Source organism: Vairimorpha necatrix, chromosome 11 (assembly GCF_036630325.1).
Source record: "Vairimorpha necatrix chromosome 11, complete sequence".
Lineage (NCBI taxonomy): Eukaryota > Fungi > Microsporidia > Nosematidae > Vairimorpha > Vairimorpha necatrix.
In genome coordinates this window covers 773,121-790,705 of record NC_088826.1, presented here as the reverse complement: position 1 = coordinate 790,705, position 17,585 = coordinate 773,121, and the positions used below count along the sequence as shown (strand labels likewise).

Sequence of the window (17,585 nt, the reverse complement as noted above, 5' to 3'; positions counted from 1 at the left end):
TAAAAAATTTAAAAACTGTTTTTTTAGTTTTTATTTGTGTTTAATTATTTTTTGTTAAACTTTTGCAAGAAAAAAAGCCGTTATTTTAAAATGGATAAAAGTCTGTTTTTTAATATTAAATTTGCAAAAAAAAATTTATATTTAAATTTTAAAATAACAAGCAGCTAATTTTTAACTAAAAAATTCTTATTTAGAAATTAAAAAATTTTAAACAGCTAATTTTAAAATTTTTTGAATGTTTGTCTTAATATTTTATTATTATTTCCCCGCAGTCATTCCACCTTTACGCTTATCTGAAACTGCATGGATTCTTTTTTTATTGTTTTTATAATCAATTTTTATTCCTTGGACAGAAGTGAAAATCGAATTCGTGTTTGAAGTTTCAACTTTATGGCCTAAACTTCTAAGATATTCTTGAACTTTAGCATCTTCAGACCATTCTACATAAAGAACATTTGGATCTAATTGATGATGCAATCGAGGCTTATCAATAGCTTGTTTTAGATCAAAGTCCAATGATAACCAGAACAACACTTCAATAATAGAGGTCGGAATTCTTATTCCACCAGCTGCGCCTAATAGAATCATTTCTTCTTTATTCTCTAATATAACTGGAGCAATGGAGCTTAAAGGAATTTTGTTTGGGCCTGCAATATTCGCAACTCTCGAATTTTCATCGAACGATTTTGGAAAATAAAAGTCGTCTATTTGATTATTGAAAATTATTCCCGTTATCGGATCCATGAACTTTGCACCCCATTCTAAATTGATTGTGCTCGTTAATGCAACAGCAAGGCCGTCTTTATCTACCACATTTATATGTGTCGTCCCGTGGTCTACTACATTAAATTCGTTAACATTGTATTCTTCAAATTTAAGTGTTTTTTCTGTATTCAATTTTTTAAAAATGATATCGAGATTAGTTTTACCAAATAAATCTTCCGTTACCGTATTAAACGCTGGTAAATATTTTGGATCTCCCATTATTCCTCGTTGAGACATGACAAATTTCAATATTTCTACCAGTAAATGTATGTGACGTGCTTTATTATTTTTTTTACTTGTTTTGTATATTTCGACAAGATCATACCTTTCTAAAAGTTTTAAAGCTTTGATAACGAGCGCACCAGACGAAGGTAAAGAAGTAGTATAAACATTGTAATCTTTATATTTTTCTGTAATTACTTTTCTCTCGACAGGTTGAACATTCTCAAAGTCTCTTTCAGTTACATTTCCACCATTAGAATTTATAGATTTTATCATGTGCTTTGAAAGATCGCCGACATAAAATGATTCTGGATCCTTACTAATTATTTCCAAAGTTTTCATATAATTTTTTCTTTCTATGTAATCTCCTTCCGATAGTAATACACCATTTCTAGAATATATTTCACTAAGACCACGATCTTTTAAGATAAATTCTTTATGACGTTCAATTCGTTTTTTTATTTCTTTACTAACTCTAAAATTTTTACACAATTCTATACATTCTGTAAATAATTTTGACCATGGAAGTTTTCCCATTTTATCATGTAAATGTTTCAATCCTCTAACTTCTGATGGTATGGCGACAGCAGCGCCGCCCACAGAAGTTTTTTCGGGATTTTTTATATAATCTGATAATACGAAATTTTCACCAGATTTTTCTCTAAAATCTAACATATAAGCCGGCTCGCTTTCGCCTCTTTTTTTGACTAAAGCAAAGCCACCGCCTCCAATTCCAGAAGAAAATGCATTTTCGATACCTATAGCGATACAAATTCCTATTGCTGCGTCCACTGCATTTCCACCTCTTTCCATGATTTTTACACCAATTTCAGATGCAATAGGAAGTTCTGAACTTACTGCGTAACTTTGATATATCCCATTGTTATGAGCATATGAATGTTCTATTTGTAGTAAAAACAAAATACAGAATGTTAACATGTCTATTATTTTTATTTCAAATTTTCTTATATGAAATTTTTTTTTAAAACAATTCAAAACAATGTTAATTATATTGTTTTTATACAATATCATTTTCTCTTTTAAGTCTAAGGAATTTGGTTTGCACTTGATTTCAGCATTCATATTATGGGATTAAAATATTGTTTTAGTATCCAATTAATTATCAACAAAAAATGTCAATGTTACACAAACAAACATAATATTATTGACAACATATAAACATATGTTTTAGTTTCAATTATAAAATTTCATTTTAAGAAATAATGAGATAATATATTAGATTGATTTATAAGACATTTTAAAAAAAACTTTTAAACAAAATTTATTTTTAAGTGACATTCCATATTAAAAGATCAATTTTTGGAAAAATCTTGATTTAATAAATTTTCACATATATCTGAACAAGCTAACACTGTGTCAAGCTTTAAATGTATATTTCAAGGTTTTTGAAGTATTTTTGTGTTATTAAATTACAATCAGATATTTATAATATCTTTTAAATGCGAGATACGACAAGAAACCAATAGTTTTGTAAAATGTGTCAAGTATTTTGTTGAGTAATCAAATACAGTAATAAGTCATGAAAATTATCTTTTAAACATTTTTTTTAATTGGTGGAACTAATTATTTAAAAAATTCGATTTGATTTTTATTAAATGATATATTGTCAGAATTTAAAAGAAGATTCATAATTATGTGAATAACTAACAAAGCAAAATGTATTTTACTACATGTACAAATGAAAAAACAAATTATAAGTCGTTGATAAAATTTTTAATTACAAAATTTATTTTGTAATTTTTTTTAATTTTAAGGGGTAAAAAAATATTAAAAATGGAGGGTAAGATATTTTTATAGACACAGATAAATAGAACAAATTTAGTTCTAACTTTCTGATCAAGTTAAAAATCATAAATACGCTTTTTATTTTATAAAATTTAATGAAATTATATGTGTTTTGTAAAAATACCTCTTTATATTTTTAAATCTATTTGTATTAATTGATAATTATTTTCAATTGGCCATTTTTCTATAATTTTTAGTTGGCCTACAAATATAATTTGCATTTACTGGGTTTTTACCCTAAAATGATAAATTCGAGATTTGTTTTGTTTATTTCTACTGTTTGTTATTTATATATTTTTTATATCTTAGTTATTAATCCGTTTATAAATGAATCTAGTCAACAAGAAGAAGCGGTTTTATTAATTGCCTGTATTTTGTTTGCTCTTATTTTTTCGCTATTTTATATTCTCAAAAATCAATTTTTTATTTCTACCTAGTCTTGCCCACATATGAATAAACAAATTATAGAAAAAAACGAAGATATAAGAATAATAATGTATAAAGAAGGAGAAATATTAATATTTTCTGATGATTTAATTCTAGTAAAAAATTTTAAACAAGACGTTTTATATTTGTACAAGACATACTTTGTAGACAATTTTAAAAATTTATATAAGATTATAGAAGACAATCCAGTAAAAATTTGCCAATTAAAAAAGCGTGTCAGTAAAATAGTCGAATACAATAATAATATTTTTATTTTGGATGTTTTCGGGGATGTTTATAAACTCGAAGAAGACAAATTGATATTTATCTTTGGTTCGTTATGTTCTATCAAGGATATACATATTTTTAATGATAAATTTTATATTTTGGACAAATATCAAAGATTGCGAATATGTCAACAAGACGGGAAAATCTTAAATTATGAATTTGGTATAAAAGAGAATCTAATCACGACACTGGATAACAAGATAAAATATATGAGAGATAATGATTTAGAACATGAAAAAATTAAAAACAATATAATTTTCGAAAATTATAAAATTTTTATAGGTGAAAAATTTTTACACATTTTTGATTCTCAAAAATATCAGAAGATTTCTAATAATATTGAATATGGTAATATTAATTTTGGTACTAATGGACTTTGTTATGGACTTGAAAATGAAAAATTAATACTTCTTACAAAAAAATAAAACAATTAAATTACAAGAAAATTTAAACTATGAATTTATAACTATAAATTTATGGGATTGTTTTTTTAGTACATTTAAAATAACTAAATGACCTTTTTTTACTTTTTATTTTTAAAAGTAAAAATTTGCTCTTGTCCGGGTTCGAACCGGAGACCTCATCCGTGTAAAGGATGCGTGATAACCACTACACTACAAGAGCTTGAGAATACAAAACATGTATAATAATTATAACTAGTATGAAATGATAATTTGGCTCTTTGACTTTATATATAAGAATTTAAACATCATTTCTTGTATCTCTGATAACTAAATCTGAAGCGACATCTTTTTCTTATTTAGACCTAGTTATCTTTTAAAAAGTTCAGCGAAAATGTTATTTGGTTTAAACTAAAATATTTAATCTTTCCCTCATTCTCGTATTTTTTTATCATATATAAGGTTTTTTTAATAGCCTAATGTTTTTGATCTTACAATTTCACTATAACTTTTAACAAATAAGAGTGTGAATAAATTTTTATTAATTTCGTCAATGTATTCTGAGTAAATCTCCTAGAATTAAAATGTTTTTAAAGTTTGGAAATTTCTGGTAGACCTAATTCCTATGAGAAATGTCAGCAGTCAAGTACGCCTTCTTTCTTTTTTTGAATATCTAAAGAGTAATCAAATGGATGTGGAAAATGTCTTGACGTTTATTTTTTTAGATAGCCTTAAGATAGAAGATGCCTAGATTGGACGCATGGCTCCCACTATAAATTAGGCGGAAGGTTATCTGCCTTGGATGAATACTATTTTATTGACATATGAAATAATATTGATGTGCTATTTCAAATTTGACAATATTTTATATGTGCAAAAATAAACTCTTATGTTATTTATCTGAAGAAGTAGCCAATTACAATCTTTAGGTCTTGTGTTTTTTGTAAGAAAAATCATTCAACTCCTGAATTTGACGAACTTAGCCAATGTTTATAATCACATGGAGTTCGTAGCCTAGTGATCGAAATATTGTGTTTATACATAAAATCCCTGGTTCAATTATCGACGAGCAGCAACATTAATATTGGAAGATGTATAGGCCTTCACGAATGAGAAAATTTGTCCTTGGAATTTTATAAGTCGATTCGTGAAACAAGTGCCCGCTCAGCTACAGGCAAGGTTGCCTCATTTAAAGAGACACCTAAGGCCCAGAAATTAAGAAGGTTTTAATCTTTCCCAATTACGTAAGCGCATCATTGGTTTAGAGTCTTTGCCCAAAGCACTCTGGTGAGATCGTTTGAGTTAAATTGATAATCTGAAATCAGGGTCTTGTAGGTTGTTTTGACTATTCTTTGAAATACGCCGGTCTAAATTCGTAGGAGGCAAATGGTCTGCACAATAAAAATACGCAGAGTGACATGTTGGCGTCTAAAAGGCACGTGTTAATTTCAGATGATAATATTGGCCTTCCGTGTTAGTTCGATGCTATCACCTTAAAGGGAATTCAATTCAGACCAGGAATAATATCTAGTTATATCATTCCTGGGCAATTTGATAAAGATGATTAGCGCTTTTTCTGTGACCAAAGTCAAATGGATACGGCGGAGCTTATTGGGCGGCAAGTTTAATGAAAAGAGGTGGAGTTAGTAAGAATCTAACAGTTTTAGTCGGAAGGAACCAGCCGAAACCTATCGATTTGATCTGCTACTGCCTTTTTATTCCTTCACACTGCAAGGAAATTTAATAGTAGTTAAAAATGAGTGAGTGTGAATTTCAACCATTTTGTAAAAGACTTTAAGAAATTTAAAGAACATGAAAGAATATTTCACAGCGGTAACTTGGTTATAAAACTGATTATCTATAAAAAGACATTAATTATTCAAACAAACTGTTTTTTTAAACAGTACTAATAAAGTACAAACGAAAGAAATAGAATAGTATGTAACAATGAGATCAACACCACATAATACAGTAAACCTATCGCGAGACTATATATATTATGATTTGAGGTCATTTATATAAAATGCATTTAATATGCTAATAGCCCATCAAAATGGTCTATTAAATTATTGTTACGTTTTAATTGTAGGCACATTCTCGATTTTTTGATTGAAAAATAGATTCGTTAAATTCTGTGTTTTTTACAACATATCAAACCTTATCCGTCAATATGATTATATGAAATTTTTTATTTTAGTTAAGCATTGTGCATCTTTAAACCTAATTGGAAACCCAATATCGGCAAAAAATATATTACAGTATTTGTTTTTCCTAAAATTCTGCTTTTTGAAAAAAATTTATTAGATTCTTTTAGTCTTTCTCGCGGCCGATAAAAATAGCACAGATTAAGTAAGAAGACAGCGGAATACTAATTATATCAAACCTAAAAGCAGTAAATATTTCTGTCAATTTATTATAAATGAATAGTAACATTACGACAAAAAATATTCCATGTATAAATGTTAACAATTTAGATCAGTGGTTGAATTTACATTCCTTTGAAATTTATATTGTTTCGGCAATCCCAAAACTATTTCTAAGACTCCTGCCTCTTGTCAAAATACCTACATGTGCGTCTTTTCATCTAATTTTTTTCTTGGTTTGGAAGAATCATATCCCCTGTACATAATCTATGTGATATGTAAACAATACAATACCATGCAATTACTTAAGAGTTGTCTTATTGTTAAATTATGCATAAGTTCTAATGTTTTAGCCGTAATTTGCACTACAAAAAATTTTATTAATATAAATTTGTCTTTTTTTTATTACTTGCAGAAATTTTATGAGTTTTTGAGGTATTTTTAATATAAACATTATTTATTATAGACAGATTTTATACATATCTCACGCTGTTTTAAATTTTTCATAATATTATAGCTATACATTCTTTTAACAACATTTATTGTGTTCTGGGCCATTGATCCACTCACATGTGTTACCAGGCGTTATGTTACAAATTAGAGTAAATTTTGCGCAATTGTTTTATTTGGTGTGTGGTCGAAGTATTTAAATTTATAGTATTTTTGATATATAGTTTGTGTATTTTTTTGTATATAGATTTTTTTTATTATACATTTATTAGTTCAAAACTTAAATTACTTTTTTTCAAACTTTCTTTGGTTAAACTCAAAATTTTTTGTATATTCGCTAAAATTTTATCTGCATTATTATAAAATTTCGAAATATTAAATTTTAAATAACTTATATAAATTACTATCTCTTCGATATCTTTTTTATCTATTTTTGTTTCTCCAAGTATACATTTTTCTGTGTGAAATAATATTAATGGGATTTGAATATTGTTAATAAACATTCTAATAAAATGTTCATATGTCTGATAATGATTAATAAAATAATGATAATGTAATTTAACATGACATTTATGTTTATTATCAGATACAAAATCAAAAAATTCTTCTATAAAATCGAAAATGAATACATAAAAATCAATCTTATTTGACGAAAGTCTTGAATTATTTATAAAGCTTTTGATTATTTCAGTGTATTTTTTACCATTACGTTTTAATGCATAACACTTTTCATAAATTTTTCTTCTGTTTAAGTTAATCTGATCTAAAACATCTTCACCAATTTCCAATTTTTCATACGATTCTTTAGATATGTTTAATAGCTTCTGTTTTACTTCACAAATCTTATCGAAGTTATCTAAAGAATTGTTTAACTCTTTTAGGAGCAAATAATGATCATCATTTTTATTTATTAAATGTTCGTCTATAACATTATAAAGCCTATCTAATTCTTCTGGTTTTAATGTATCTAAATTTTGTTGTAAGTCTTCAAAATCTTGAATATCATTTGGTGTTCTATAAAACATAAAATCCGATATTTGTATATTCGGACTATTATGAACAACAGCTGAACCAATTTGCAAAGTACAATTATAGTCAGAACAAAATATCGCAGAAAGTATTAAAATCATCGAGTAAAGAAAATTAGCGAAAAACATATGGGGCATTCTATAAAACAATTAAATAAGTTATATTTTTGAATTAATATAATGAGTCAACAATATTTTATATTTTAATGAAAATTTTGCAAATTAATAATTCAAAATCTTTCAATATAATTCTACGAGGTTAGTTAAAAATGCTTATAAATTGGTTAATTTTAGATTTAATTCCACTAAACCATATATTTTTATAAACTATCTTATTTTTCATAAGATTTAATCCAATTGTAGAAGTTTCAAATTTAATATTATGATAAAGTATCTTGTTTATGTGTTTAAAAGATATATGATAAAATTATTTATAATTTTAGCTTTTTGATACATTATTAAGCTAATTATACGATTATTAAACTGATTTAATTATATGACGTATATATATTCAGTATATTGAATATTTGCTATAATGCTAACATTTATTTACAAATTATAGTTTATACCTTAAATTATACCTTTTATATAGAAAACATAATGATACCATAATTAATAATAAAACACTCATGTTTTAGTAAAATAAAATTCTTTCATACATATGATGACAAGAAGAAATGTTTTTTTTTTATATTCAAATATTGCAAAATTCTAAAAAAATCACGTGGAACTTGATAATCTAAACAAACAAAACTTTATAAAATATAAAATTATTATCAAGTCCTTTTACGGCAGGTTATTCATAAAAATAACACTTTCGTCAAATTAGGTTTTCTTTTGCTGATAATTTTATATTGCATACATTTTTTCTTTCTCGTTGTATTAGTCTCATATTGTTTAAACATAGCATTTTTATATTGTTGGCTATCTATTTTAATTAACTTACGCACCTTGTAAATTCTATTTCTAATATCGCCTCCATAGCAAGTATACTGTTGACACTAGCCTTCCTCAAATCTATCTATTTTCTAAAAACATATTAGTTCTTTTTCATATATTTATGCTTAATGTTCTCGTTTTATCAGTTCTTTCTAATAAATATAGTAGAAAGTGTCGAAATTATGACTTAACAATTATACAATCATTTACAGTCGGATATTGTGTTATTAATTTAATTAAGGAAAAGATCAAATATAATATAAGACAGACTCTTTGACGATCGAATAAATAAGATCCAAATAACTGTGTATAAATAGTATAAAATTATCAAGCGTTTGATAATAGGCGATATAACATATATCTTCCAATTTCGGGGTTTATAGCTAATTTTGTATAGGAGATTGTATTTAATTAAAATGTAGATTACGAGTTTTATCGGGGTTTATTTTAGATCTTCTTTTTTACCATATTATTTTATATTATTTATAATCTCTGTATTAATAACTATTTATATTTAAATATACAAATCCGTAAACATTTAATTTTTGACTTTTTGCATGAAAAATTGATATTTTAAATTAAGCGAATTAAGAATCATAAAACAAACTACATTATTATTTTTTAATCCTTAAAATATACTATATAAAATACTCTCCTACTTATTCTTCATATAATTCTTCAGTCAGGTTAAAAAACGAAACTTAGACGTATGATCAATATAATAAGCATAATAGATTATCTTTCTGATGTTATTTAAATTACTCGAACATGTTATGTTCAAACATATTTTTTTGATTTCATTTTTGCGTAAGTGAGATATTGCGTCATTAATTATTAGTTTGAAAAAAAATATAAAGTGTGTATTTTGGCAGTATCTATCACAATTGTTAGAAAATAAGCAATTTCAATCTTACAAAACTTATCAAATTACTACTAAATCGTGCAAGTTATTATTGATAATGCAATTTTATGGTCGATTTATTCAATTGAGCTTTTTTACATTGCAATTCAATATCATAACATAATTTATATTTCAAATTGTCGATTTCCCATCTGGTAATTTTTATAAACAAATATTATATTTCTACGTACTTAATTTTCAATATAAATAGCGCAAAAAACTGAAAAAATCGAATTAGATTGTTTAACGCGATTTATTATGATAGTTTAGATTTAAAAAATTTTATTATAGAGGCGTTTTTATAACTTTAGGCTTTTAATAACAGCACACTGATACCGCGCTGCTGTTTGGTACTTCCGATATGACCTTTCCTCTTTAATGAAATCTCTTTCTTTTAGGAAGTAGCCTTCTGTAATGTATCAAAAGGGAATCAAACGTTTTCTACAATGAATATAAATAAAGTCTAATACTAATTATAATAGTTTTATTTTGGAAACCATTATTTGGATATGTTGTGTAACTTCATAACTGGTTAAAAATAGTTCTATATTTTACATAAATAGAAATAGTATTAACGTTTTCTCTTTTTGATAATTTTTTCAACAATAAAAACAGGAAATTAATTTATTAACTACAACGGGAAACGCTAAAAATTACAAATAATATAATAAAAATAATAATAAGTCTTTCTTTTGGCTTTGAAATGAAACAATATCTATCGAAATATAATTTAATACAAACAATTTTTGAATCAATAAATAAATTATACTTTTTAAAAATTTACAGAAAATAATCGTGTCGTTAAAAACATGATGTTTATTGTTAATATGCTAAAAATAGATTTTAATGGTGGTATGCGCCATTAATTATAACCTATACATCATTTAAATTTACATTTGGATACAAATTTACTATTTACAATGCGACTTTTATAATTATAACTAACAAAGCCGTAAAGAGGTGGGATATAATTAAAACCTACACAAAAAGATCTAAAAGTATAGGTTCTTCTCGAGTACATATTATACTTTAAACTGAATAAGAACCATATTTTATATATATTTGCGTTTAAATGAGGAATTTGAGGTCAATTCTGCAATTTAATCAAGTTTAAATAAACCAAACATATAGATTAGAACACGATGTTAACATTCTACAATTTTAAATGAGTCATATTTTATAAGTCTTAAATGATTATACCTACTATCATATGCTTTTCATGGAAAATTATTCGGCCATGATTTACGGATTTTCGTTTTAGATCATGTTTTTATAATTAATTATTTTTTTCTTGTATTAGAAACATCGAAATGGCACTATTTTTGTTTATTTGAATTTTTTTTTATTTAAAAGGGGAATCGATTTAACGGATAATAAAAACGTACATAATAAATTATTGTTTTAAGCGATTATTTGAAACATCTTATATAATTTAGATTAAATTTTTAAGTTGTTGGTATAATAAATCTAAAACTTATTTCATCGGAAAAAAAGTATTTCTATATTGAGTTAACATCAGAAAGATTTAATTGTATTTTGTGTAATAAGCTTAAAAAATTGAACATTAAAAAGATAGAAAAATATTTCTTAGGGTATTATGGTCTTTTTTTAACTTGAAATGTAAATGTTTCTTCATGAATAGTATTGTAGAGATCATTGTAAAAGTCGGTGCATCTTTAGTAACGGGCCAGAAGGTAAGGGTCCCCCTTATAAACAAAAAATTTAGAAAAAATACATAAAAAACATATAAAAAGGCAGTTTTAATTCAATAACTTAGATAATAGATCAAGAAATCCATGATAAAAGCCGTTTATGTCGTCTTCTCAACATTTTCTTTCTAAACATAAACTCGTCTAGCCAAGTATCTATTTCAGACCGTTTTACTCCATGTTCTTTTGTCATCTCTGATTTTAATTGTGACCAGACGTTTTCAATGTTATTTGTATGTATGCCATCAGTTGATAAGAATCCTATAGAATGATTAACGACATGATGATCCAAACATAAGTTCTCGGCAACACGAGGATAACTCGGATGCCCGTCACTGTGTAGCACCGAACCCACGCCAATTTTTCCCTCTAAAGCGGCTGTAAGGCATTCAACCGTTCTATTTTCTACTCTCGTAATGTAAAAATTTGAAGGGTTTTGTGTATCAATTATGCCTACGATCCAAACGGTGTCCCTTATGTAATCATCGGCGCTTGTAGGGGACCGTATTTTACCCCTTCTGCAAATTACGGATTCGTCTACTTGGATAACTTGACCCGGTCCACCTATTACCATTCTATTTCGGATGGTTTCCCTAAAAATACTTCTTAACCTTGCTTTAGCCGATGAAATTGTAGCAGTAGAAATACCTAATCTCGCCATTATCTGAAAGTAAGAGTTCCTACACAGTATCATAAAGATAAGATCGCAAAAAGTAAATAATGGCAGTTTGCAGCCTTTATTAATAGCTTCCCTGACATTGCATTTGTAATTCATGCAACGATACGCTCCTCTAGTAACGACCACTTCTATCCTAGGCCCTAACTTCATTATAGAGCCACACTTGGTGCATGGTTTTTCTTAATTAAGAACTTCTAAATACACTAAAGACTCTAAACAGGCGTCTAAGTCATGAAAAAGTCTTTGTATTAGCACAAGCTGCATTTTGGTGCTTTTCTTTAGTAACGGGCCAGAGTTTTCAAAATTTGTATTCTCCATTTAGGGGGGTAAAAATTATTTTTTAAAACTGTAAAATTCTGGCCCGTTACTAAAGATGCACCTAAAAGTCGGTATTTATAAAAATATAATATGAAAAATTATCCTAAAACAAAACAACCTAAACCTTATCTTGTACCTTAAAATTTACATTTATTTTTTTCATTAAAACGAATATCACAATTATATAAGACTTAGATCAATTCGAATCGTTATTAGAATATAGAAGAAACTTTTAATCATGAAGATTTGGTTTAGCATTACAATTTGATTTATTCATACACTCTTTAATCAAGTTCAAAATTTTTCGTATGCGTAATAAATAATTTTCTATGTTCTCATAAAATCTTCTTATATTTTTAATTAAATATCTTAACTCAATTAAAACATCAATTTTTTTACTTTTATTTACATTAGTTTCTTCACGTAGACATTGTTCGGTATGATATAATATATTAGGAAGTGAAATATCTTCAATTAACATTTGCATACAGTATTCATATGTCTCATATTGATTAATTATATAACAATAATGCAATTTAACATGACAGTTATGAGTATTGTGGACCATAAAATCAAAAATTTCTGTTACAAAATCTAAAACAAACACATAAAATCCAATCTTATTCTCCGACAAATTTGAGTTTTTTAATCTCTTTTTGATTAAATTGATATAATTACCTCCAATACTTTTTAATCTCATGCCCTTATCATAGATATATTTTTTATTATTATTAATTTCATCTAAGACTTCATCACTCATATTCAATTTTTCCCCCGATTTTTTAGATAAAGTCAATAATCTTTTTTTTAACTCTAAAATTTTTTCGAAATTATCAATAGATCTACCTAGTTCTTTAAGCAATAAGTAATGATCATCATTATCTTCAATCAAATGTTTATCTATAACATTATATAGTACATTTAGCTCTTGGGGATGCAACAAATTTAAACTTTGTAACAAATAATTATACTCCATGATGTTTACGTTAGATCTAGATACAACAGAATGATTATTTTGACTTTGACGACTTACATAATTATTAATAGAACCTGTATGAAAACTGTAAAAAGAATATGAACAACATATGTTCGAAATTACAAAAATCATTGGGCTGAAAATTCACAAAATACATTAATCAAAAAACTAATGAATTTGAAAAAGAATCTTTTTTTTATAAAAAAACTCATAAAATAATAAATCAGGTATTTAAATTCTCTAAATTTATTATACGTCTAATCTTTGCTTCAAAACATCGTAAATTTTTATTTTTATGAATAAATTTATCAATTTTTGATATTACATATTCTGTGGTGACGTCAAATAAATACTTTATGGTCATAAAAATGATCGAATAAAAGTTTACACGATTTATGTTTTTATATCGCTGGACTTTTTGTTTCATTATTTTTTGTAAACATTAATATATCAGAATGACTCTGGAATTTATTGAAAACATAAAAACATTATAAGTTATCTATTTTTGAAATTTTGTTCAGATCAATACTATTGTAGATATGTAATTATACAACCTCTCGCTTTTTTCTTAAAAATCCATATTGCAGTTAGAGCTCTATATAAGGCTTGTTGAAAATAACTTGGTTGAAAAGGTTTACAAAACTAAATTATGATAGTTTACTTAAACTAAACAACATATTTGAAAAAAAGAGTAGTACTTATGTATATCATGTTATTTAATAAATTTTAACGAAAATAAAAACATTGTTAGAAGTCGACCTTATTTTTTGTAAATTCATGTCTTAATATATTTTTTAAATCACATAAAAAATAATTTACACTTATTACTATTTTGTACATATTTTCAACAAAAATATCAACTATTTATCCTACGAAAAATCCAAAATGAATATTGTTTCTAATGAATATTTTAATTTTTACTAAAACGGCAAAATGCTCCTTTTTGTACACATATTTTTATATTCGCAATTGTTGATTTTTCGTCAAAATTCCAAAACCATTATTGTTGTGCCTACGTAATAACGATAAAAAAATATTTAATAACGGAAGTTAACAAATTGGTTATTTAAAGGTTTTTACAACCAAACTCTTTGAGTCTATTTTTGGTTATACTTTTTTTTTCTCTCAATAATATCTTTTGTTGAATCTATTATGTTTTTTAAAATTGTCGATATACTAAACCCCACAAGCAAACATGAATGCAAAATAATATTATTTAAATTTATCTTTAATCTCTTTATTAGCTACATTGTTGCTATATTTTCTCGCTTAAGCAAATCTTATAAACATATCAAAAAAATTTAGATGAATTTATTACTTTTAAGTTAAATATTTTGTATCATTTAATAAGTCAAAATGCTAATAACAAATTTTTATATAGAAGATGAAAATATGATAAATAAAGAACCATGTTCACAAAACCTAAAAAGTGCCTTACTTTAAAGAAATCTAAAAACAGTGTATATGTAAAAAGTCATAAGTTACTATATAAATCAAATATTAGTCGGTAATGTATCTAGATCGTCGATTTTTACTACGAAAATATCATTTATAAGCAACGCACGTTTTTGTGATGTCTAATGTGCCAAAAAGTTATAATAACTGCAAAAACAATTCTAAAATTTTAATTAATTTGTTTGATATCTACAGATTTCATAGAACAATTTCGTTAGATTTTTTAACAAAAGAATCTCTATGAAACTGTTTAAAAGCTGAGAAAATACAATACAGGGGGAATTTAACAATCACTTATCATAGGACTTACATAATTTTATTATGTCCTTTACTTAAAAATAATTTATAATTTGTGTAAAAAGTCTTAAAAGTTAATTTTTCTAAAATTTCTTTTTATAGACATTAGCTATGGTAGAAAAATTTGATTATTTTAAAAATGATCAATTGATGATAAAAAACCTCAAGATCAAAATATATTGTTATATAGGCGTAATTAAAGCTAATTTTTTATGTTTTTTAATTAATTTTTTTTAATTATAAATATTTTTACTTTCCTTGAAAGCAAGTCTAATATAAAAATACCACGGTGTATAATTTTTATTCAAACATATTGGCCGTCATATAATCTATATTCATAAAAAGATATTGACATAATTTCGTATTAAATAAAGGATGATAATGGTGCTATGGATATCGCTAAAAAAATTAAAATTGAGTTTAAATGCATTCGAGTTGGCAACCTTGGCGTGATGCTGCGACTAAACAATTAAAATTTGCCATATTCATTAATTTTTAATTTTATGTTTTTATCTTTAAGTAGCTAACATATTGAACAATATTATTATTGCTAATATTTGTACACTTCATAGAATTCTTATGATATGAATACATAATAGTAATAAAGTTATAATTTTTCTCTTTCGGTAATATATACTGGGATTTACTTCAAAATATAAGTAAACAAAGTAAAGGACTATAAATTTTCGACTTTATTCCATAATATTCAAACTGTTTGTTTTAATATAAATGTTGCATGACAACTTTTTTGAATTGAAGAGCGGAACATGACAACAATAAACTTCAACCCCCAAATCCATTTATTTGGTATCTTTAGCAAGCCCATATTGAAACTTTACCGAATGTTTCAGTTGCTTTGAACAGATTATCAAGATATGATGCCTTAAAATGAAAAAAAATTAAAGATTAATTATAATAAGTACGTTAACTATGTTTCTAAAAGTGTGAAAATGCCAGGGATCTATATGAGGCTAAAAATTTATTAAACTTACACATTAATAATTGTGATAAAATTTTTATTTTTAGTTTTTTATAAAAACGTTATTGCGTTATTACGTCAAACAATACGGGGGACAAATCCGACCTGTAACCAATATCTGTATATAAAATAAAACAATTAAAAAATGGCAATGTCAAAATCACATTTCATTTAATTTTGTTCACAAAACACTACGAAATTTGAAAAGGCTTTTTATACTTACTGATTTCCACGAACTAAGTAAGTTCTTACCAATAGATACAATTCGCCTTTCTACATTATATTATATTATATTATGTATTTTTTTTAATTTTCTATAAAGCGGAAAGCAACCTTTTTTATAACAATAATAGTCGATCTATTTACTAATTTCCAAAAAATCATATTAAATAGCACTTTGCCAATTCCGCCGCGTTTTCGTCGAGGCTTCTATTAAATCAAGTCCATGTTCTGATAAACAAATAAACGTAAAAGATAAGACCCAAATACCTTTAGACCAAGTATTATATTTTTTTGACTAATACTAATCATAATAATATATTCTGACTCTATAAACATTTGCAGAACTTAAATAAATACACATGTTTTCATTTGGCTAACTACTCTTTTTTAAACAAGAATTTTTTTTAGGCTACATTTTATTTGGGTTAAAGGGGCCACTTTGGTCAAAAAAATGGTATAAATATTTTATTTTAAAAAAGGCCCTTTTTTTGAAAGTCAAAACGGCAAAAAAAGGAAGAAAAAATAAATTTAATAATATTCGTAAATAAATCACCTTCAAAGTTCCTTCTTAACATATATCTTATCAACGAACCAATAATCAATGTTCTGTGTCTTGCCGAAGTCTCATTTATTAATTCACTCCAATTTCCTTCAATTGTGTTAGTATGACATCTATTGGAATTATTTACAAACTCCAATGAATGATTAACAGTTTTGTGTTCAGCAAAATAGTCTTTTAACTTAAAATAAGACTTGAAGCAGTCACTGTGTATAATTGATTCGGAGTGAACATAATTTTTAATTATTTCTTCTAGTGTTTTGGCTTTCCTATCGTCGACTGAAATCATAACTATCTTTCATTGGATGGTTCTTTCAACCATCCCAAAAACCCATACACCTTCAACCCGATGTCCTCTGTGGTATTTTACTTTACCAAATTTGCTTTCATCTATTTCTACTATTATTTCTGGTCCACTGATTTTACCAGTTCGTTTGTATACTTTATTAATTGTAGAAATTGTTTTTTATGATATGTAGAATACATCTTTTACCAATATCAAGAAATTCTCCTATAGCAGTCTGTTAACCTTACAAGACCATAATTTTATTAGTAACAAAACATCTAAAATATTTGTTTTTTTGTAATAAAATGGAGAGTCTTTTAATAATGACACTTTCCTCCGACATGCTTTCCAACACATTTAGTCATTAATTTATTTTTATTACTTACTTTACAGTAAGCATCGCATTTTGGACACTTTACAGTCTTATTTTGAATTGCTGTTGTAAAGATGTTCAAGAGCTCTTCCTCTCGACTTTTCATTTTTGGGGTAAAAAAAAACAAATTTTCTTAAATACCA

At 25.8% G+C, this 17,585-nt stretch overlaps 4 protein-coding genes and 1 non-coding gene across 5 annotated transcripts; 1 reads left to right on the top strand and 4 right to left on the bottom strand.

Annotated features, from left to right (window-relative positions):
* Positions 1 to 258: 258 nt before the first annotated feature.
* VNE69_11138 (gamma-glutamyltranspeptidase) lies at positions 259 to 2,070 on the bottom strand (the record flags this gene model as incomplete). Its single annotated transcript, XM_065475048.1, has 1 exon — positions 259 to 2,070. One exon carries the CDS (start codon positions 2,068 to 2,070, stop codon positions 259 to 261), a length of 1,812 nt encoding a protein of 603 aa, XP_065331120.1.
* A 1,172-nt stretch (positions 2,071 to 3,242) lies between these two features.
* On the top strand, positions 3,243 to 3,932 carry VNE69_11137 (WD40 repeat domain-containing protein; the record flags this gene model as incomplete). Its single annotated transcript, XM_065475047.1, has 1 exon — positions 3,243 to 3,932. One exon carries the CDS (start codon positions 3,243 to 3,245, stop codon positions 3,930 to 3,932), a length of 690 nt encoding a protein of 229 aa, XP_065331119.1.
* Positions 3,933 to 4,058: 126 nt separating this feature from the next.
* VNE69_11902 lies at positions 4,059 to 4,131 on the bottom strand. Its single transcript has one exon. It is a non-coding gene; the product is annotated as a tRNA-Val (tRNA).
* Positions 4,132 to 6,978: 2,847 nt separating this feature from the next.
* Positions 6,979 to 7,851, bottom strand: VNE69_11136 (uncharacterized protein; the record flags this gene model as incomplete). The annotated part of the gene is made up of 1 exon (XM_065475046.1): positions 6,979 to 7,851. The coding sequence occupies one exon, from the start codon at positions 7,849 to 7,851 to the stop codon at positions 6,979 to 6,981; it is 873 nt and encodes a 290-aa protein (XP_065331118.1).
* Positions 7,852 to 12,527: 4,676 nt separating this feature from the next.
* On the bottom strand, positions 12,528 to 13,403 carry VNE69_11135 (uncharacterized protein; the record flags this gene model as incomplete). The annotated part of the gene is made up of 1 exon (XM_065475045.1): positions 12,528 to 13,403. The coding sequence occupies one exon, from the start codon at positions 13,401 to 13,403 to the stop codon at positions 12,528 to 12,530; it is 876 nt and encodes a 291-aa protein (XP_065331117.1).
* Positions 13,404 to 17,585: the final 4,182 nt, after the last annotated feature.